Raw genomic sequence first — 23,037 nt, 5'->3', positions numbered from 1 at the left:
TGTAAACAAATGTTTGAAGAATGAGGCTTCCCAAAGAAAGAAGCCCCCAGGGGGTATAGTTAAGGCATCTCAGACATAAGCTGGACCGGCAGGAGCAGCTTATCCCACAGAGCAAAACCTCCATAGTAACACCTGGACTTCTCATAAAAGGACAGTCTATAGGTGGAGTATTGGAGCCTTTGAGAATGAAAGCTCCTCAGTGGCGGTAGAAAAAATAGTAGCCTCCTATTCAGTCAGGATTTATAACCTACCATTTACCAGATGACACGTGCACTGCAGTAGAGGGCTCGAGAGTTTCCTTGTGACATTCTCCTAAATCTTGGGCTAATTCCACTGCAGCCTTCGTATCCTCAGTCCTTTTCTTTCCTGCCTGCCAACCATGAGCAGAGTGCGGCCATGAGGTAGCTTTACAGCCTCACCCCCCCCCCACATGCAAGCGTCTCTCCAGTATTAGCCCTAAGGCCAGTGCTTACCCTCTGTTCCTGTAATTGTCTACACGATGGACCTGACCCACTCCTACTCACCAATGGGCAAGGTATTGGGATTCCCCGCCCCCCCAAAATCCACATCCACCAGGATCACCCTCCCCAGGAAGGCATTCACGGGATCTGAGCGTCGTGGAGGAAATGCCAGAAAGCCAGTGAAGAAGCTGACAAAAGCACATAGATGAGAGCGGAAGAGGTGTGAGAGGCAGTAAAGAGGCTGGCCTGAGGGGCACATTGGCTGGTGCTGGGGAGTAATAATAAGGACAGGAGCTGACTCTCCAACCTGGGACCTCGGAAGGAAGGGCCCACGCTTTCAAGAAGAGGTTGGACTTGATGGGCGAATAACCAAAAACAGGTGAGGGACAGAAGAACTTGGGTGTGGAAGAATCATCAAACTATACGGGCCATAGGAAATGCACAAGGAGAAGATCGCCTAATGTTAAGAAATAAGGGAGGCATCATGTGCCTCAAAAGACAAAGCAAAAAGAAATTAAGGAAAAAGCTTATGAAACTTGGTAGCTGAAGCGAAAAAAAGTAAAAAAAATGACTCAGTTTTCTGTGTCACTCACTCCACTGTGAAAACAAAAACAAAGCATATGTTATAATATATGCATTTTAATTTACGTTGACAGTTGCCTAACCGGTTCTGTCTAGTTAGTCTTCCCCCTTGTTTAAAAAAAAACTTTTTTTATTGTTTATTCACTTTGGAGAGAGGGAGAGACAGAGAGAGACAGAGCATGAGTAAGGGAGGGGTAAAGTGAGGGAGACACAGAATCTGAAGCAGCCTCCAGCTCTGCCCTGTCAGCACAGAGCCTGATGCGGGGGTTGAACGCACAAACCATGAGATCATGACCTGAGCCTAAATCGGATGCTTAACTGATGGAGCCACCCAGGTGCCCCTCTTCCCAGTAGTTTAGTATTTGCTCTTATAACATGGGCCATGAAAAGGAAGACACGTTTTGGTAAATACCTGTTATATCATGAACATATTCAAGGTTGGTATGGGATCTTTTCTTCGTGAAGCATCACTTCCTGTACAGCCTGTACTCCCACCCTCCCGAGGCTCTGTGACAATGCACAGAGCCTATTAGAGATGACCGTTGATGAGTGCCCTTCTATCCCTTGTCTCTCAGGCTGCAGAAGTCCTGAAGGTTGATGGAGGGCCATGCTATTCAAACAGCAGGCGTGGCTGAGACAGAAGCTCCTGGTGCTGGGAAGTCTTGCCGTTGGGAGTCTCCTGTATCTAGTCGCCAGAGTTGGGAGCTTGGATAGGTAGGTAATTGAACACATACTTATGCCCATGTGACTTCAAGTGTCTCTTGATTTAAACTTCCCTAGGACATAATCTTAAACCCATCCATTTGTTTTCCTCTCTCAAAATTCCCAAGAAACATGCTTTTCTGCAGTATTGATTTTGATTTATTAAGCCTTAAAAAAAGAGAGAGATAGATCCAAGTTGCTCAAACCAAGGTGTTCGTCAAGATCCATTTGTATTCTGTATGCGTTGACAATTTGTTTTCAGAGAAGGGATAAAGCAGCAAAAATGTCATTTACGAGAGCTCAGTGCCGTGTGTGTGCATCTGGTTGTCGACCTCTAGCCATAGCAAAATGGTGACGTTATATTTATTTATCTTCATTTTGAAATTTATGAGTGAACAATTAATGTGCTACTACAAGAGCTAAGATTTTGTATGAGCCTGTAAAGTAGCTCATCAAGTTTGGAAGCCATTGCCTTGGAAAGATGGCTGCAGGCTTTGGGAGTTTTAACCATGTTAATTAGGTCTGGTTTCCAGGAGCTGAAACTATCCGATGAGAAGGCTGCTGCTCAAAGTAATTGCCCAGAAAACAATGGAAAATCCATGGAAAGGAAATTTACAGAGCTAGCATTTGGCTCTAAATAAGCACACAGTTGAGAGATGATACTGACTTACAGAAGTCCCAGCAATATCAGCTGGCTTCACATTGAGTACCTCTGGACTGTCCCACATTTGGTATGATTGGAAAGGACAGAGACATTAATTTCTGAAATGCAAAGCTTCCTTCTTTGCCCTTTAAAATTAATTCTTGCACTGGAAAGACTGAGGCACGTTGTCTATAAATTCAGTTCCCATTTTCCATGAAAATGCGGCCATACTTTAAACTATCTTCCTTATAGTTATCCTTTTCTAATCTCTAAGTCTTATCAATTAGCTATTTACCAAATAATATTGCAGTGGTTTTATTTTCCTTCAGCCAGTGTCAATTTTGATAATGTGAGCCCCTCATTTGCTTTTCAATTCAAAATTCCTAAGTAAACTTCCCACTCACTGATTTGCTAACTATAGGAAATAGTATTACCAGGCCTATTACTGACTTCAAGTAGTTTTCTAAAGTAGTACTTAGTTATTAGTGAAAAGTTTTGAGGTGGGCACCACTGTCCTATGTCCCTAATGGAATTTTCACATCAAGGTCTTCCCAATACCCTTAGTTAGCTTCCGATCATTTTCTTTTTATTGAGTAATTGATCCAATGATTATTAACATATTAGTCATTTAGTTGATGATTCTATTCATTTTTAACTTGGCCTCCAGTCTCTAATGGGGTAGCTTTTTTTATAATGTTTTATTTATTTCTGAGAGAGAGCGAGCAGGAGCAAAGGAGGGTCAGAGAGAGAGGGAGACACAGAATCCAAAGCAGGCTCCAGGCTCTGAGCTGCCAGCACAGAGCCCGACACGGGGCTCGAACCCATGAACTGCGAGATCATGACCTGAGCCAAAGTCAGACATTTAACCGACTGAGTGAGCCACCCAGGCGCCCCTGGGGTAGCTTTTATAAGGAATTGAATTGCTTGGTAGGCTTTCCCAAAACTCTCATTCGAGAGTTGGAACAGATCATGTCTAAAATTGGCACACACTGACTTAGTCTATTCTTCAGTAACAGAAGACCCTGCTCTTTGGGAGGAGGCTGAGCTCCGTTAGTTCTCCGGCTCTTCCTGGGCCCAAGATTCCAGGTTTTTCCCATGTCTGAGGCCCAGGCAGAGAATCTACTCTTCAGAAAATGGAAATAATATATTTTCTCCTATTGTGAGTCAGGAAGTCAAAAAAGCAACTGTTCTGCAGGCTACGAGCTCCCAAGGTAGAAGGTAGAAAGAGGAAGGAAAAGAAGGAAAATGGCCCTTTCTAAAGGTGGGGGAATTCTTTTCCAGTTCTAACAGGCCAGAGCCCATTTCAGCCTCTCAGTCAGAGTTCTGCATGAGAATTAAGTCTTTACAAAAAAGGATTTGATTGACTACTTCTTCAGTTCTCCCAAGGATGGCACTAGCCTCATTCTGGACGCACAGAGAAGTCCATCCTTTACATTTGATGGCTGCCTTAGGGAATTAGGGCTTAAATTTGAATCAGAACCCAAGAAGAGCTAAAAGATGAATTTGTGATATCCCAATCAATGTGACAATTAAAAATATCTTTGACTACATATGTATTGCTACTTTTATATCTTCCATTTAGAACTCTAGCATATTAATCCTGTTAACAAATTTATAAAAACAAAATTCATGTTTCTCTAAAATATTAAACATAGTAAGCCCCATTTTTTTAAAGTATTCCATATTTTCATGTTTTCCACAATGAGTATGAGTTGTTTCTAAAATCACAAAAAAACAAACACCACAAATAATATATGAATGCGATTTTCCATACACATTGTGACAGATAGATGTTTAAACAAGCCCTTCCCCTCAGTTCTCCAGAATGCCTTAGCAAAGTTTTTCTCTTTTCCCTTTAATTATAAACATCACAGGAGCTAAGAATGGTATAATAGGGTCCATTGGGAAAAGCAAGAGACAGCCTCATTGCCACAGAGAGGGGAACATAGACTCCAAGTAATTAGGGTAACTAGAAGCTTCAGTTAGAGGATTGGTTTAACAGCTGTTTTGACTAATTCTACACCCTTTAGGGCTAAAATGCCTTCTCAGATAAACTTAGAGATGTTATAATGAGTTTTGGCTAGATTCCAGACTGTTACCAAAAAGCAAGCTCAACTTGCCATTCATATTTATTGGCCATGCCAAATCAAGCAGTGAGCCTGGTCTAATACCATTATGATTGTTACCACAGCTTTCTCTCTGAAAAGAGCCTTTAGGGTTGTTCATGATTTAGGTGGTTGTTCATGATTTAGGGCAATGGTAAAGTGGACACCCTCCTTTCTACCTCCATCCATTGCATTCCTTCCTTCATGAGCCTGAGTGCCTAATTTACATGGGCTTGGCAGCAAGGACTTGAGGCTTCTGGCCCTGCCAAAGGCTTGTTGATTTCTGGTCCCAGGGGTGGTAGGTGATAGACAGCACTTGCTGATGGCATGTTCCTACATTCAGCAAAGGAGAAACAGAATCTTGACCCCTTTAGATAGAAAGACAAAGAGAAGCAGAAGAAATAGAGTGCTTATCTAACTGTCCCTAAGGCCAAGGGCAGAAATTCTCCTAGAATGAAAAGCTCAGCAAGTGCCAAGATTGGATTTTTGCAGGTTGATGATACCAATAGCCACGGGCAGAGCCTGGGACCTCTATTCAGATTCTATCTCAGGGATTTTTAAGAGCCACATGACTTTTGCTGAGAGCTGCCAGAAAATACTACCACATGAAACCCAAAAGACATGGCCTCCTAGCCACCCTTCAGCCTCCCAGCTGAAGGTTATAATCTTCTGCCTCTCATGTTTTCTAAACGACGCTAACTGTGGGCTGTTAAAAGGCTATTAGTATGGCCAGTGTGGCTTGTCTGTCCTGTACTGTGAACATAAGTACATGCTTTAGTCAATTAAGTGCTTGGTGAATAAAAATTTTAAGGAGCACTAATAAAAATAATCCCATCAATTATGTGTGCTCCATTTAATACAGGGTTGCTTAAAATAAAATTTCCCAAACATATGTTCATTATGGATTGCAGCGGGCTGGGAACCAGTAGTTTTATTTATGCGTTTAAAGTCTTCCTCTGACTAGGGAAGCAGAAAAAGGACAAGTTAGTTGCAATGAACTTCTAAGAGCCTCTTTCTGTTGCTTTCAGGCTACAACCCATTTGCCCCATCGAAGGACGATTCGGAGCACGCAGCCAGGCCGAATTCCCTCTCCGCGCCCTGCAGTTTAAGCGGGGCCTGCTGCACGAGTTCCGGAAGGGCAATACTTCCAAGGAGCAGGTCCGCCTTCATGACCTGGTCCAGCAGCTCCCCAAGGCCATTATCATTGGGGTGAGGAAAGGAGGTACCAGGGCCCTGCTTGAGATGCTGAACCTCCATCCAGCAGTGGTCAAGGCCTCTCAAGAAATCCACTTCTTTGACAATGATGAGAATTATGCCAAGGGAATTGAGTGGTATAGGAAAAAGATGCCTTTTTCCTACCCGCAGCAAATCACAATTGAAAAGAGCCCAGCATATTTTATCACGGAGGAGGTTCCGGAAAGGATTTACAAAATGAACTCATCCATCAAGTTGTTGATCATTGTCAGGGAGCCAACCACAAGAGCTATTTCTGATTACACTCAGGTGCTAGAGGGGAAGGAGAGGAAGAACAAAACATACTACAAGTTTGAGAAGCTGGCAATAGACCCGAATACCTGCGAGGTGAACACCAAATACAAGGCGGTAAGAACCAGCATCTACACCAAACATCTGGAAAGGTGGTTGAAATACTTTCCAATTGAGCAATTTCACATTGTCGATGGAGATCGCCTCATCACAGAGCCTCTGCCGGAACTTCAGCTTGTGGAGAAGTTCCTAAATCTTCCCCCGAGGATAAGTCAATACAATTTATATTTCAATGCTACCAGAGGGTTTTACTGCTTGCGATTTAACATTATCTTTAATAAGTGCCTGGCGGGCAGCAAGGGACGCATTCATCCAGAGGTGGACCCCTCTGTCATTACCAAATTGCGCAAATTTTTTCACCCTTTCAATCAAAAGTTTTACCAGATCACTGGGAGGACATTGAACTGGCCCTAAAATAATAAGTCATATAACACTATGTGTTGTGGCTGGAGACTCACAATGTCTCCCCTAGATTAAAAATATGCACTTTTCTTAGACACAACTATCCAAGTCGTTTTTCCATGTATACTTGTATATAACACAGTGTGTGACCAAATATAAGATCAGTTCTTTTTCTACTGAAAATTTACAAAAAAAAAAAAACAGTTTGCTGTCTGAGTAGTTGCATCTTTTAAGCTATCTGGGATAAGAAACGGTGTTGGTACTGGGGGAAAATGACTTCAGCTGTTCTCAAAGAGTTAGTCTTCCTTTGAGTCAGAATTTGTTGCCCGCCATTTTCATAGATTTAAGCCAAAAGATTATGTGTGAAAATGTACTAATGGCCGTGAAGCTTCAGGAAGTAGAGGATTCAGTTATTTCTTCTCTAAGGGAAAGCTGGCTCTTTAATTCAGATACTGAATTGGTGCCACGAAAACAGAAAATACTATTTTCTTATTATTTGAAAGAATGTCTTATCTCATAAAACTGACACCTTTCCAAAGTTCCTGTGGTGATTTTGCACTATTGTTTTCTCATAGAGACCATGGTGTCACATGTAGCATGTCAATCAGCCATTGGAAAGTTAAGTCCTTTTACTTCCGTGTCCCACATCAACAAAGAGAAATGTCATGTACATAATGTATATTGTTGTAAATACTGGTTTCACACTAAGTAATTCTATTTTGTAAACTGAATATGGCTATTTAATTTATTGTGGAAATTAAATTTATTGTGGTATTTAAAAATGGAATGGATTAAAATTGCTCTATGTGCAACCTTTATTCCCCCCCTCATTTTGTTTTACATGCCCCCTGCTGGCTTCCCGAATCGAAGATGTTTGTGTGTATGCGAGAGCGCTTGGAAAGATGCGCTTCTCCGTTACATTTCTGCACCCTTGTGAAAATGTTTTTATGGAGTGAGGTTGAGTATATTAAACAACTCAACCATCTGGAAATCTAGTAATACAGCCACCTCAAAGAATACTAGCTGCTACTCCCACTGCAACTTTGTAACAATTAATCTACCTGCAATTTTACTGCTGTGCCGGGAGAGAGACAGGAAATACTTTAACAGAATCAAGGCCTAGAAGAATCACAGTTTTATTTGAACTTCTAATCAGAGTCAGACCAGTAGAGAAATTAAATAAAATAAGATCAGAAAACATGTGTGGCCTCTGTACTGAAAGCTGCTGATGCTTCAAAAATGAATAAACTCCCAAAAAAATAAATAAGTAAAATAAAAACTCTCAGAACTCCCTCTTTGAGATGAAAATGTATCAGTCTGCTCAGAAATGATCAAATGCATAGTGTTGCTCTTACTAACATAAACATATGGCTCATATCTCCAGCCAGAGAAATTAATGCTAAATTGGGTGCTTGCTAACATCAGATACCCTGTTTAAATACAATGCAGAAAACAGTGGGAAGAGGTATCAACCACAAGAACAAAAAGAGGGATTTTTCATAATCAGAGCTGCTTATCCAGTAGAAAATGTTTAGGGGCGTTTTACTCGACATCATGTTGAGAGTGCTAGAGAAATCAGCAAATTACCGTGGGTTCCTTTTTGATTGTAATGTGTTGATTTTCTCCATGAGTTGTTTACTCTGTCCAGTGATTTGATGGTGAACTTTCCTAAATAAATAGCCCTTTCCCCTTTGGTGTTGGTATATATTGCTTCTCAAGCTACAGCCTTAGTAATCATCTCTCCTGTTTCAATTAGCAATGATGCTGGTCTCTCAGCGTGGAACAGCATGCCACCAGCACACGCTGACAGGCCGGCTTCTCACTCACTGTGCAGCGACTCTGGAGACTGTCTGGGTCTCAGTGCCAACCTCTTCTCCCTTAAGCCATGAATGAAATCAATTAGATTCCTTGTGCCTCAGCTCTCAACTGGCCATCAGAGTAAACTGCGAATGCTACCTTCAAGGTCATAATCACGTTATCATTAATTCTATTGTAACTCTTCCAAGAATACTGTGCAGCTAATACCATAATATACCAGAAACCATCAAATTATACCCCATTGGAACGGTGATGTTTCAAAATCTTAGCTTAGGTAATTCCACCAATAAAATTGAAAAATGGCAATCTTGGGGTACCTGAGTGGCTCGGTTGGTTAAGCATCTGACTCTTGGTTTTGGCTCAGGTCACGATTTCACAGTTTGTGGATTCAAGCATAAATAAATAAACTTAAAAAAAAAGTTAAGAGACAAACTGATTTTTTTTCCTAAACAGAGGACATTTTTTAAAATAATGAAGAGAAATGTATCAGTGATAAATTTTTTTTCATTAAAATTTTTTTAATGTGTATTTATTTGTGAGGGAGAGAAAGACAGTGTGCGAGCAGGTAGGGTCAGAGAGAGAGGGAGACACAGAATCTGAAGCAGGCTCCAGGCTCTGAGCTGTCAGCACAGAACCCGATGGGGGGCTCGAACTCCAGAGCAGTGAGATCATGACCTGAGCTGAAGTCAGCCGCTTAACTGAGCCACCCAGGAGTTTCCCAAGTTTTTCTTCATTTTTGCTAATGCTACCAATATGATACATCAGAGTTTATCCTAAGATTCTCTTTGACTTATACTGACTTTTCTAATTTGTTATTTTTGGCTCCATAAGCCAGTATTTCTTCATCATGCTCAGCACAAAAAAAAAAGAAAAAAGCTCTGTGATTTCCAATTGTTCTGCTTCTAAGTAACTTTGAGAATTGTTTTAGACTTTGGAGCCTCTCCCCACAGAGACCTAAAGCAGAAGGCCTGGCCTGGGAAGATGTCTTGGAGGTAGGTTTCATTTCCCTGAAAAGAAAAACCAGCCACAGCCACTGCTGACCGAGCACCGTAGAGAGAAGTAAAACTCCCATAACTTCACAGCATCCTTCCACTGGAGGTTTTTAACCTTCTTGTTTAAAAAGTGTTTCCTGTTGTCATCAAACAGGCAGCAAACCTCTAGAGAAATCCGCAGCTCATTATGTTAGCTCCACCAGGGTTCTCTTTAATAAGTTGCTCCTTTTACACCACGAAATCTTTGCATTCCTCCCGGAGGCTGGCGGCACCACACAGCTTTGTGAAACAGCTCTAGCTGCCAAGAGAAACAAAAAAAACCTTAAGCAATGGTGAAGTTTGTGCTGGACCCAAAGGTGAAATAACACTGCTTTGGAAGCTAAGGAATTCCAATTACGAGTATACGAACAGGAACTAGAGTCCTGAGCGAGCAGAGAGAAAAAGAGACCGACCGCCCCCTAGACACTCTTTTTCGGTTCAAGCCCACCACCTCCTCACCTGAAGTCACCTCACAGAAGCACTTTTCTTACCAACGGCACTGTCGTGTAGGAAACCTCTGGGACATGAGGGCCCGGACTCATGGAAGATAAAGCAAAGGCTTGTAAACCAGCATAATCACATCTGATCTGAGACCTGGCACCTTTTATGTTGAAGGACCAGCAAGAACAGTCGCTAATTGCCACCAAGGCCAACAGGGCCTCGAGAGAGCACAGTTCGTGGTGCCATACCTCGTACAAGGGCCCTACTGGGCCCCAAGGCCCTTTGAGGAGCATTACCTGGGACCCTGGAGGCATGTTGCTGCGAAGCAAAGGTGGGAACCAAGGATTAGGGAAATCCAAATTCCAGCCCTGCCAATAAGCTTGTGCTTTCTCCGATTAGCAGTGAGCTAGGTTGGATTGCCTTCATGAGCCTAATTTGAGAAATTTCCAGGGATGGAGGATTTCAAATGATCGTAAATAGTGTCTTCCTGCTGAAGACTTTTGTATTTTTCGCACATTCAGCAGCCATTTTCTACTCAGGAGAATAGTCTACAGTATAAGCAAACAAGAAAAGTTCACCAAAAACATTTCCCCTAAAAATGACTAAATATAGCAAAAGCTTAGCAATTCGGGCTAACAGGGTGAAAGTATATAATATTTTCAAGCAAATGCATTGCAATGATTCCCAAATGGATAAGGTGCAAAACTATACTAACATAGTGAAAAATATCTAATTGCATCTGCTTTACTAAATAAAAGCCTCTTAATTGGCGTTTTTTTCCAAATCGGTGTTACTCAAGTATTTCAAAACAGTCTGTTCTCTTAAGTAGGTTTCACAGGTCTCCGAGCTTCTGTTTATCAATTTTCATAGCAAACCCTTCCTTTATAGCTAGACTAAGGATGAAGTTTAGGACAAAATAGGATTATTTGGTAAGTTTCTAATAAAGGGTGCCTTACTATACATCCTACGAAAACAGTTTTGTTTTGTTTTTATATTTTGCACTTACAAAGATTTCTTTCCAATTACACCTTATGGTAACTTTTAAGAATAAGAGTGCTACTTCTTAATGATTCTAAATGGACTGGGGAATTGAAGAGGCAGAACTGAACTGATAGCAACATGCATTCCCATAGAAAGCACTTGACTGATATTCTAAGAACAAGTGTCTATTATTTAAAGGCAGCTCATAGAGAAGAAAGACCCTTTCAGTGATATCATGTAGATAGCGGCATGCTTGGTACCTTCTAGGCCTACTTCTGTCACTTCTCAGTCTGTGAACCACATCTGTCTATGAGATCTTGGGAGATGCTGGTGAAAGAGCTGTTTCTTTCTTTCTTTTTTTTTTAATGTTTTTATTTACCTCTAGGAGAGAGAGAGAGAGAGACAGCGTGAGCAGGGGAGGGTCAGAGAGAGAGGGAGTCACAGACTGGAACAGGCTCCAGGCTCTGAGCTGGCAGTCAGCACAGAGCCCGACGCGGGGCTCGAACCCACGAACCGCGAGATCATGACCTAAGCGAAAGTCGGAACCTTAACCGACTAAGCCACCCAGGCTCCCCTGAAAGAGCTGTTTCTAAACACATACATCATCCCCCTTTGAAAGGAGTCGACCACGGTGCCTGAGTGGCTCAGTCAGTTAAGGGGCCGGCTCTTGGTTTGGGCTCGGGTAATGATCTCACAGTTCGTGAGTTTGCACCCTGTGTTGGGCTCCATTCTGACAATGCAGAGCCTTCTTGGGATTTTCTCTCTCTCTCTCCCTCCCCTGTGCATGCTATCTCAAAATAAATAAACTTAAAAAAATAATGCAGTCCACCACAAGGATGAGTGGTGCCCAGTAGACTGCTAACTTTACAAAGAGGCAGCTCACCTCCAACATTTCTGAATGCACAGATTTCTGCCTTCCCTGTCCTTTTCAGACAGATGCAACATTGCTGGCTTTGAAGATGGAGGGAGGGAACCACAAGCCAAGAAATGTGACAGTCTCTAGAAGCTGTAAAAGGCAAAGAAATGGGTTTCCCCTAGAACTGCCAGAAGGTGCTAACACCTTAATTGTAGCCTAATGAAACTTGCCTTGGATTTCTAAACCCAGAAATGTGAAAGTAGGTCTGTGTTTTTAAGCCATTAACTTTGCAGTAATTTGGAACAGCAGCCACAGAAAACAATCATAAGAAGTAAGGAGGGGGAGCCTGGGTGGCTCAGTTGGTTAAGTATCTGGCTCTTGATCTTGGCTCAGGTTGTGATCTCACAGTTCATGAGATCAAGCTCCACATTGGGCACTGAGCTGACAGCGCAAAGCCTGCTTGGGATTCTTTCTCTCCTTCTCTGTCTCTCTCTCTCTCTCTCTACCCCTCTCATGCTCATGCTGCCTCTCTCTCTCTCTCTCTGTCCCAAAATAAGTAAATAAACTTAAAAATAAAAGAAGAAAGGAGAAATGGAGTGCTCACCAAGTGCTGGCATTTTTAATCAGGTTATGCCCTTTCATCCTCACAGGGTGATGGGGCAGCAACCATCAGTCACCAAGGGCACTTCCCAACAAAGCAAGCAGAAGTCCTGAAGGACATGTGTCCCCTTGCAAGTTCCCAAAGGCAAATGCGGGCAGAATGACCCTCACGGAGACAATTTCCTGGTGATTAAAACCAGAGCAAGTTTCATTTCTTCAGGGACACCGCCACTGAAGCTCCGAAGGTTAAAAAAAAAATTTAATGGTAACTTGTGGATAAGTTTATGACAATGTATGAATTATGTGACATTTTTTAATCTCTTTAACATTAAGGTTTTTACACAGAAAAAAGAAAATATTTCTGGGCTTCTTACAAGTTCATAGACTCTAGACTTGATCCAGAATATCTGAAGTCTCCAAAGATCAGAGCAGGATCTGGCTCTTTTTCAAATTGGTCCCAGGATCTCCTCCAAATGGCCTTAAAAATTGTCCTGCGAGGAAAACAAAGACCTGAGATTCTTTCTCCTGGGATTAGTGAAATTCAGAGGCATTTATTGATCACCTAATATGTGAAAGATCCAGTAAACAATTACTAAAGGTCACTAGAAAAAGCCAGTATTAGAGGTGTGACCAGAATACAGCCCTCCAGAATTCCAGCCCAGGGCTGCTTGTCAAGAAATCTCTAAATGGCTCTATTTATTATTTATGTCTGCCTACTTCCTAAAAGGATTTGCAGAGGCAATTTTTTAATTAAACACTTTTTTCTAATCTCTTTCTAATCATGTTTTATTGGCTGCATTTCAACCCTTTGTACTTAATCAACCTTGAATAGTAACGTGTATTGAGTCTGTATAAAAATAGGAATTAGCATTAAAATTAAAAGGTACACACATTTAGTACACATGTAACATGTATGGGCATATTTGTATTTGTAAGCCTGCTGAAAGAAGCTAATGATAATGGTTCATTATGGGACTAATCAAAACTATTCTTTTGTTAACGATTACCTGTCAAATTTGCATAGCTGCCTTTTTAAAATTACATTCCAAAGCTGGCACAGTCCAGCCAAACAAAGTGAATATATAAAGAAGAGAAACACTCAATAAGTTCATATTTCAAAAGCACATCAACTTATCTGGAAACAAATACTTTGATGAAAGAATAAAACTTGACTAATTAAAGTGTCACTACATCTAGTATAAGAGGCTGCAATGGTAAAAAGACATAGGTCTTGCTAATTCGAGGATACTGACAGTGCTCACACAGGAAGTATTATACATGCCACCGTGTGCATGTGGACACATGTGCGTGTGTGAATTTCAGCAATTCTGTAACAGGGTCCCATCCCCATGTGATTATTACATTACTTTGGCTTGACCACCACCACGAGTTTTTCACCTTGGAATTGTATCAAGTTTCTCGGAAAGCACAATTAAATTTAAAGATAAATTTAAGAAAACATGTTTACTTGGCATTATTATCTGTATCTGGTGTGCTTGAGGCACTGATGTAAAAAATTAGTGACATTAGTAGGTGCACAGGCCCAGGCCTCAAGCTCTGAGAACATGGAATTGATAACTCCCTCTGGGATCCTGAAATGTCTTTGGGAACTCTGTGCTAAGATGTAAACATCACTAAAAACAAAAGGCATTTGAGGTGAATGGTCTGAATCCGAAGGACAGAATAGGCTCAATGTCTGGCTTTTCAACCCAGCCCCCACAGGGCAAAGACTGAATAGGGAGTAGACACCACTGGGTGTTATCTGTGTTTATAGACCCAGACCTCCCAGCTGAATTCAGCCACACCCACCCTGTTTTAAACAGTCTGTTAAATTGGTCAAATTATCGGTTACCAGGGGATCATCTTCAAAGAAGTCACTTTAAACCTTTGAAATTCTCCTTAAACAATGTCTTTGAAATATTTGGAGAAATAACTTAAAAATTCTTTACGTGAAATTAATTATTTTCCAATCTCTTTGGCTGGCTCGTGCCCCATGTGGGTCCCAGCCTCTGCAACATGCTCACAAAGCCTTCCCAGGAGTCCTCAGGAGCCCCTTAGCTCTGCTGACACACACACCAGCCAGAGTCACAGTGCACCTGTTGGGTATGGCATCTCTCGGTACCACAGCCAATGTGGCCAGGCAGTGTGGCTTCACCAGTGGGCATTGCCACGGCCTCCCACCCCCAAAGACTATGCCAATGTATGAATGTGTGTGAGGGGGTATCCTTCTACGCTTATTGTTATACTCCCTTTTAAAAAATACCAAAACCTTCCTATGGAGATATCAACAAAGCAGTTCTCTCCACCCCTATGTTCAGAATTGACCCTCTCCAAAGTTCAGGCAAGAACAGAGGACAAATCTAGGTAATAGATGCCATGTTAAACTTAGAATCTCATGATAGTGTTGAATAAACATTTTTATGCTTTGGATTTGTAAATTAAGTGAATAAATCCTCTTTCATTATGATGATAGAGGCCTCACTGCTGGCTTAACATTTGTTTACCTGCTTTTTCGTCCTGTAGAGTGGGTTCTCTGCCAGGAGGGTCTAAGGTCCTCTATGCAAATAGACCTCTGCTGGTCAACCCACCAAACAACCAGACCTGTCCCCCAGCAGTAGACATAGTACAGCCTTTTGCTGGGCCCCCAAGTGCCCATTATACTTTTATTTTATTTTTCAGTGCTTCTTTTTAAGCTTATTTATTTTGAGAGAGAGAGAGAAAGAGCATAAGTGGGGTAGGGGCAGAGAGAGAGTGAGAGAGAATTCCAAGTAGGCTCCATATTGCAGTGCAGAGCCCAAATACCCATTATCCTTTAAATACATTATAAGATATAAATGCTAAGAACCAAGGGCTATCTTCAACCTCAGCTCTCTGCCTTCAAATGCCAGGTAGCAGTGTGACAGATGAAGTCATTTCACTTCTTTATGCCCTCCTAACAAACAGAGAGGCAGTAAATATTAAATTATATTTATGTAAGAGACCTAGCTCCTCAATAAATGTGGATCTCTAAATTTTCTCTATTACACTGTTAAGTTTTACATTTCATTAAGCATGAATTAAAATTGTAAACTACAAAAGCAATAAACTAATTGGCACGTACATCATAGCAAACCATGCTCTGACTATCACTGCTTAGGGTATTACAATAGTAAAGGTGAGCATCTAGTTCACTGATGGTAGAGAAGTAGAGCTTCTTGTTGGTGTTTTTAACTACATTTGACTTCTACCTCTTTACATGTTCATGCATTTTAGCCTGGGTAAGTGTGGACACAAAATGATGGACTCAAAGAGAAGGAGACCAACCATTCACAAGCCACCAGAATACTGGAGAATAACAGATCTACATATACACAATAACTTCCACATCATAGAGTAGGAGAAACACCCACTTTCACTTGCTTGACATGTTTAGAAAATCATTAATAGATAATAACTAAAGAATTACATTAATTGAACTAATTATTTGACTAAGGCTTCTATGTATAAGTAAAACAACCAAACCATAGATGACCCATTTCTACTAATGGTAGAAATATTTGCAAGTTGAAATTGCATCTCAGTTGATTGGTTACATCACACAGACACAGGCAAAACTTGTAGGAATATATTTTGGTGAATGAATGATTTGGGAAAATTCACTAAATGAAGAAGCAGAAGCAGCAAACAGATGAAAAATCTTGACTTGAATATCCCTCGAAGTCAATAGAATCACACGTGTTAGGGCAGGATGGATAACACAGCCAACATCTGCCCACCGGGCTGTGTATTTCAGTACTTCACCAGGAGTTCTGGAGAGACTCAAAAGAAATATGCCTGTCAGTTCCTATCCCTCGAAATACAGATAGGCAGCCCAGGTGAAGAGCCACTATTCTCTATTCTAAAAGGTACTTGTTGGTTTTATTATCATAATAAATGAAGCATAATTAAGAGAATGGTGTCTTTATGTGACATTTCTTCTGTATCACAAGTATCTTTAGGACAAGTATTATGTCATCTATACCCCCCAACCCATGCAGGCCCAAGATTCCTTCCTTACACCACAGTAAAGGATTTTTTTAAAAATTGTGAATGAAAGTATTTAACTATTTAAATAATATCAAGAATCTCAAAAGATCACTGTTTGCTGAAAAGTAGCTTCTGATGCCCAATGCCACCCAGGGACCACCAACTACAGATGCTCTTGGATACACACATTTCATGTAGGGTTCATCACTTGGCATCAGGCTTGGCTCCAAGCCTCACACTGGCAAAGAGGTCAAAGTCGACTAGTGGCATTACCTCCAAATGACATTAGATTGCCAATCCTGAAAAACTCTGGGACATATCACGTATTTTGACATACTTCATTTTCTAATACACTCACACCTCAGAAAATGGTGGTGGGTCCCATGATGTCTAAGAGGCAACAGTCTCATGCATCTGGACCTAAACTCGCTCACACCAGGATCGGCAGGATGGAGGGGGTATCTGTTTAGCAGACTCATGTTGCTTGTCCTTGTCAGTTTGGGAAACAGTGTAGGACCCACAGGTGCACGTGGGACTGCACTTTTGAACAGCAAATGCTAACGGGAGTGGAAGTGCAGGAACGCTATCCATAATCCGACGGAAATGCTCTGCTTTCAATATTCCTTTTGAAAAACGTAACTTCTCTAGTAAGTTGGTCACACTCCAAGAGGAATTAAGCTTGAAAGATAACAGAACTTCAAAAGCCAAATTGAAAAGACCAGACCTGGGGCTGTGAAGTGCATTCAGAAGAGAGAAGGGTTTTAGCTCAGCTTTCAAAGCATGTTCTCCCTCCTCTTTGAAAGTTTCTGACACTTTCAGAAGTGCTGAAGATTTTCCCACCCATGACANTGAGCATAACAGCAATCTCCAAGAAAGCTACGTGGGCCTTGCTTATCTCATTGCAAAGATGCACATTCTACTGCGAATGGAACCAAGGTCCCAAATGTGGTTCCCAACACAACTGTAAGCAGAANCATAACAGCAATCTCCAAGAAAGCTACGTGGGCCTTGCTTATCTCATTGCAAAGATGCACATTCTATTGCGAATGGAACCAAGGTCCCAAATGTGGTTCCCAACAGTAAGCAGAGGGCATGCAGTTGGGTGCCAGAAATGTGTCTCCGTGACCCATTGGCCAGTGATTGCCAAACAAACAAACAACAACAACAACAAAACCCAAAGGGAAAAAAACAAAACCCACAGAGTCCAAGCTCTGTGCTGGTCACAAGGAACGTAGCAGTACACAGGTGAAGCTTCCTACTCATAGTAGATGTGTGCCAGGTTCAGTATGGGCAAATGAACAAGGTAATGTCCAATGCAGTGTGCCTACCCTCAAGGACCTCCCTTCCTTGAACCCCTTGACATGGTAATTGCTTTTATACATCCCATTTATACCCTGATAAACATTGTCACTTTTTTTATGTTTATTTATTTTGAGAGACAAAGACAGAGAAAGCAGAGTAGGGGCAGGGAGAGAGAGAATCCAAAGCAGGCTCCGCACTGATAGTGGGGCTCAATCCCATTAACTCTGAGATCATGACCTGAGCCAAAATCAAGAGGTGATGCTTCACCACCTGAGCCACCCAGGCGCCCCCACATCATCACTTCTGAGCAAAATATTTTCAGTGTCTATATCCCCCCTATCATGGATAGTAAGTGCATTGACGGCATCATTTATAATTTATTTGCATTCATATCCCCAACACTAAGCACAGGGACCCCGAAAATCCAAAACCACCACCACTGGTGACAACGCAGATGTGTGTGGCCCTGAACAAAAGTGCTAATAAATTTCTCCTCAAAACATCACGTGGAGGAGGGCACTTGTGGGGATGAGCACTGGATGTTATATGGAAACCAACTTGACGATAAACTATTTAAGAAAAAACAAAATAAAATAAAAACAAAAACCAATGTCACAGAGGTTTCAGAAAAACATTTCTTCTGGGATATTTTAGTTAGTATCTATGCGCCAATATTCAGGAGTGATATAGGTATGTTATTCTCTTTCTTTGTACTGTCCTGATCTGGCTTATGTACCAGTGTTAAATGTTAAACTTGTTTCATAAGAGGAATTAGAGAATTCTCCTCCCTCTTCAGTGTTTTAGAACAGGTGCCAGCACATCTTTCCATAATAGGTTGATAGGAAATGACAGTAAATATTTTAGGCTTTGCGGTCCACACAATCTCTGTTCCAACTCTTCAGCTTTCCCCAAAGCAGCCACAGACAATAAGGAAAGAAGTGGCTGTGACCATGTGTGACCATCCAGTTGAACTTCATATATAAAAATAGGTGGCAGTGAGCCAGGTTTGATCTGTGGGCCTTGGTTTATTGACACCTGATCAGGAATAATTTATAGAGCATGTGAACCACATGGTCTTTGAAAGTTTGGTAGAAATGCCCCTGTGCCCAATCTCAGTGGAAAAAACTCAGGTGTTTCCCCCCACTAAATAAGATCGTAAGACTTTGCAGGTCCGTCTTCTATTTTCCCTGCCCCAGTTCTGGGATGACCCCCTTGTCCAAGGAGCCAGCGTCAAGCTCTCTTAGATAGGCTTTATAGTATATTTTAATGTCTGGTAGAGCTGCTTTCTCTTTGCAGTTTGACTCTTTTCATATTTCGTCACAGGATCTCCCTGGCCTCAACCAACCACAGGAAGACAGGGAAGCCTAGCAGGATACATGACCCAGAGGCCAACTTGCCCACAGGGACAGGGGCTGGGAGGAGGAAGCTCTGTGCAGCAGGCCATACGTGGGAGCTAGCGTGAGTGGGGCACTATTATGACCATGGGTCCTGGCACGCCTGGTCTGGGACGCTGAGGCTAACCGTGACGAAGGGCTCTGATGGCAGTGAATGCAGGTGCAAGTGAACTCCTGAGACTCACTCATGCCGGGTGGCCGCAGGTAGCCAGGGTCTGCTCCAGGCAGTGGAAGGTCGGCCTGGCAAGGACAAGGCAAAGTCCTAACCCAAGGGGCTCAGGGTCCCAAAACAGGAACACTGGCAGAGGCAGCGAGGGAGTGCCCCTTGGTAGCGCTGCCAAGTACTTGAGGAAGAGAGTGAGACCCCAGATGAGTCACCAGACTTGGACCTCAGGAGGGCAGAGCTGGACAAGGCCTAAGTGGGATTCTGGCTGAACCCCAAATGTCAGGCTAGGGCTCCTAAGTCCCTGTTACCCAACGGCCTCAGGACTTGAATGAGATTATGTCTCAGATTCCTTCCACTTCTAAAAGTCTAATTAATGAACCCCTTCAAGAGCAATGAGGACTCATGTTTCAGCAGCTTGTTCTGTATGCCATGCATGCACTCTGCCAGATGCTTTACATGCTCTCTTCAGGAGGGCGGGGAGGGGGGAGCCCCGATGTGTAGCATTTACCAATATCTGTGGTGCAAATACTTCCACCATGATTTCAACTTAGCACCAAGTAGTCATCGAATGCCGAGCTGGGAAGAGCCATGCAGTGGAACACTGTTCTGTATTATTTCCATCCGACAGTTACAATAGATGGAAATAGCCTCAGAGCATAAACAGATAATAATAACATATAATAAAATGATTAGAAAGTGATATGCTTTGAGTATACATTACAGTTGTTTTAAATATAATTTATTTAGTTGTAAGTTAATGATGACTGTATTTAACAATTAGCTCTCAAAATTTCTGGTAATTTATCAATCAGTTCTTGAGAGCTGGCACAGGCTACCTCTAACACACTATGATTATTACTTAACTGCCTACCAGATACCATGATTGTCATGTGAGGCACATTGTTTCATTAATCCTCACTGTGATCTTCTGAAATAATTACTATTTTACTGATGAATAAAAAAGGATGTCAGAAAGGTTGAATAACTTGCCTGGAATCACACACTTAAATTATGGTTTGTGTGTGACCTCCACCCTCCACATCCCTATATTCTATTATACCACACTGTCGCTCAAATTGCAAACATTTGATCTTAATGTGTTTTATTCTTTAAGAGAGTAGACTGTGTCCCATGTATGCCAAGTTCTGCTGAATTCAGCGAATCTGTGAACACGGATATGTGTGTAAGGTCATTGGCACTGAGTTAGTTTCCTTTCACAAAGTGCCATTAAGCCAGATAAGATGGCAGTGTTTGGGAGAGCTTAACCTGTGTAGTCTTCTAGAAAAGGATGGTAGCGCCCCGGCTACTGGGCAAGAAGTCTTTCCCAAAGCAGTGGGAATCACTTCCGGGCCTCCTCTCATTTTCCTTTCTTTTCCCTAAACTAATTCTAGCTCACAAAATTAACTCCTTTTTAATCCAGTCAGTGTCTTCCACAATGAACCTAAAGATGAGTATCCAATAACACCTAAACCACTGTCTTCGACTAATTCACAATATTTGCAATTCTGTTATTTTTTCTTCTTAAAACATGATGGCGTTTACTTTTTAATAAGCAACATCACTGTAAAGTTACAATAGGAGCCCCCAGGAACAAAATAATTTTAAAACATAAATTCAATTATTTCCCACAACAGTCCTATGCAATAGGAACTATTATTATCCTAAGGTTATAGTAAACTGAAATACAGAGAGACCAATAATTTATCCAATAATATCTTACTGGGCTAAAGATAAACCCCGGATTCCCTAGATTTTCAATCAAGGCCCTCCATAATCTGGCCCCTAAATGCCTTTTCCAAATTAGATCTCACTCCTGACAATAGCGATCATTGACAGTAGTACTCATTAGGACCTGCCATATATTCCGCTTTTTGCCTGTAAGCCTCAGTCTCACTACCGTTCCCACCCAAGATGCCCTCTTCCTTGCCTGTTACCTACGTGGATCCTCCCATCACAAAAAACACTGCTCTAGTGTTGGCTCTTCCACAGAGACATCTCTGACCACTCTCCCCAGTGATATCCACAACCCACTCTTGCCAATAGTGCCTTGTAACTTCTCTTGACATATTGCCCTATATTGTCACTTAAATGTCTATATTAGTCTATATCAAAGTCTTACTTTCCCACTAGGATGCTAACTCTGTATAAATCATATTTCCACAGTGGCTAGCACTATTCTAAGTACACAATTATCCTCAATGCCTTTTTTTTTTTAAGTAAGCTCTAGACCCAACGTGGGGCTTGAACTCANTGCCTTGTAACTTCTCTTGACATATTGCCCTATATTGTCACTTAAATGTCTATATTAGTCTATATCAAAGTCTTACTTTCCCACTAGGATGCTAACTCTGTATAAATCATATTTCCACAGTGGCTAGCACTATTCTAAGTACACAATTATCCTCAATGCCTTTTTTTTTAAAGTAAGCTCTAGACCCAACGTGGGGCTTGAACTTGCGACCCTAAGATCAATGCTCTACTGATTGAGCCAGCCTAGTGCACCCCCTCAGTGCTGTTTTCATCCATGTATTCTCTGGCTTATGCAGAGGTTACTCCTTTCATCAGAAATGCACTCTGTTCTTGGACCCACACCTCATACATCTTCGGCACAAAAAATATTTAGAGGCCCAAAGGTTGCATCCATTCTGGTAAAAGGAACTGATGAGAATTATACATTAATCAGGATATTTGCTACTCCAAACTCATACTGTTTCTACTTTATTTTTATATACTATAACAAATAGAATATTAAAAAAAAACTTACCACTTTAAGCAAACTGGTTAACGTAACATAGGAAAAACTAACAGAGTAGGCAAGAAACAAGAAATTAAACAACTTTTCTTTTAGTAATGCACAAGACTAAGGGGAAGGCAGGTGTAAGAGAAGTAGAGCATTGGACTCTACCGGAGTTATTTTTTAATAGCTTCAAAGGTCCTCGGAGAAAGTTCCAAAAGTTAAAAAAAAGAAAAAAAGAATTTTAAATGGCAGATTAATTCAAAAGTTTGGAAGACTGTTGAGGACAGTAATACACAGCTTTCTGAATGTATTTAAATGAGGTGGAAACTGACAAAATGGAATTGTTTTAGAAAACTTGCCCCAAGCAGGAAAAGAGCAGATGGGTGGAAGATGGGTGTGAATACACACATAGCTACTTAACTCCAGTTTGGAAATGGACCATTAGGCTAAGGATGAGAAAGAAAACGGAAAAAAAAAGTTTAACTCAAAATGAAAGAAATAAACAAGCTAACTAACTTTCAATGTATTCTGCCTGATTTTATTTCAAACCGCTCTTTAGGGGATCAGAAGTACATCAGCTTTGGCGAGCAGGCAGTGGAAACCGTCTTTGCATCCCTCACAAGACTCATTTGCTCATAAAACAAGAGAATGCACAAGACTGCAGCATCAACACTTACTGACCACATGGTCAAGATTAGTGTTAACTCATTTTAAAAGGTCCTGATGGGCCGAATTTATAGCACAACACTTAAACAACAAGGTGATTTAATTGGAGTCACATCAGTAAAGAATTCAAAAGAAGTTCTTGAGAAATTGAAATTAGGTAATAATAATAAAGATCCAGGGATACTCTAGGTTCAGAAAATTGTAGATGGGCTGGTTTAACTTCTGTCCTAAGGAAAGTATTAGGCTTTATTTTTAGAAACCAATTGGGAATACTAATGGACGAAGCTTTCCCTTCGTTAAGGGGAACTAACCTGGTCGCAGAAAAATATGGCCACTCTCACTAACAGAGGTAATAAGAGATGTCATTTGAAGATAGCAGAGCCAAGGAAGACAAAAAGGAAAAGCCAACATCATAATTAGATTGCCAGGAAGAGTATGAGAGCATTTCACACTTGGAGTAAAAGGTCGGAAGGTCAAAGTCAGTGAACCGCTAGTGATGACAGTGTCAGCACTCAGTGTTAACCTTCCGATACAAGATAAAAAGATTCTGTAATCTCAGATTCTTAGGTGTGGGTGGCAGTACCTTACATATGAACTTGT

At 41.4% G+C, this 23,037-nt stretch overlaps 2 protein-coding genes across 5 annotated transcripts in view; one reads left to right on the top strand and one right to left on the bottom strand.

Moving 5' to 3' along the window:
* HS3ST5 (heparan sulfate-glucosamine 3-sulfotransferase 5) overlaps positions 1–8,302 on the top strand; it is a 245,009-nt gene extending 236,707 nt beyond the window's left edge. For both annotated transcript variants that reach the window (XM_077780074.1, XM_077780073.1), the window contains exons 4-5: positions 1,619–1,757; positions 5,522–8,302. In XM_077780074.1, the coding sequence (XP_077636200.1) occupies positions 1,651–1,757; positions 5,522–6,452 (1,038 nt within the window). In that variant the 5' untranslated portion in view covers positions 1,619–1,650 and the 3' untranslated portion in view covers positions 6,453–8,302. The remainder of the gene's footprint in view (positions 1–1,618; positions 1,758–5,521) is intronic.
* Positions 7,561–23,037, bottom strand: part of LOC144244703 (uncharacterized) — a 58,557-nt gene continuing 43,080 nt past the window's right edge. Inside the window, exons 3-9 of one of the 3 annotated variants that reach the window (XM_077780076.1) lie at positions 12,542–12,658; positions 12,172–12,350; positions 11,595–11,717; positions 10,972–11,092; positions 9,781–10,278; positions 9,414–9,548; positions 7,561–8,317 (exon numbers count right to left, since the gene is read on the bottom strand). In XM_077780076.1, the coding sequence (XP_077636202.1) occupies positions 9,462–9,548; positions 9,781–10,044 (351 nt within the window). In that variant the 5' untranslated portion in view covers positions 10,045–10,278; positions 10,972–11,092; positions 11,595–11,717; positions 12,172–12,350; positions 12,542–12,658 and the 3' untranslated portion in view covers positions 7,561–8,317; positions 9,414–9,461. Of the gene's footprint in view, positions 8,318–8,711; positions 9,549–9,780; positions 10,279–10,971; positions 11,093–11,594; positions 11,718–12,171; positions 12,351–12,541; positions 12,659–23,037 lie in introns of those variants that run through there. The other 2 variants (XM_077780077.1, XM_077780075.1) reach the window with 2 other exon arrangements.

The sequence above is a fragment of the Crocuta crocuta genome, unplaced genomic scaffold (genome assembly GCF_008692635.1).
Source record: "Crocuta crocuta isolate KB4526 unplaced genomic scaffold, BGI_CrCroc_1.0 scaffold147, whole genome shotgun sequence".
Taxonomy (NCBI): domain Eukaryota; kingdom Metazoa; phylum Chordata; class Mammalia; order Carnivora; family Hyaenidae; genus Crocuta; species Crocuta crocuta.
Note: the sequence above shows the minus strand (reverse complement) of the source record. Positions and strands in the feature narration are given on the sequence as shown.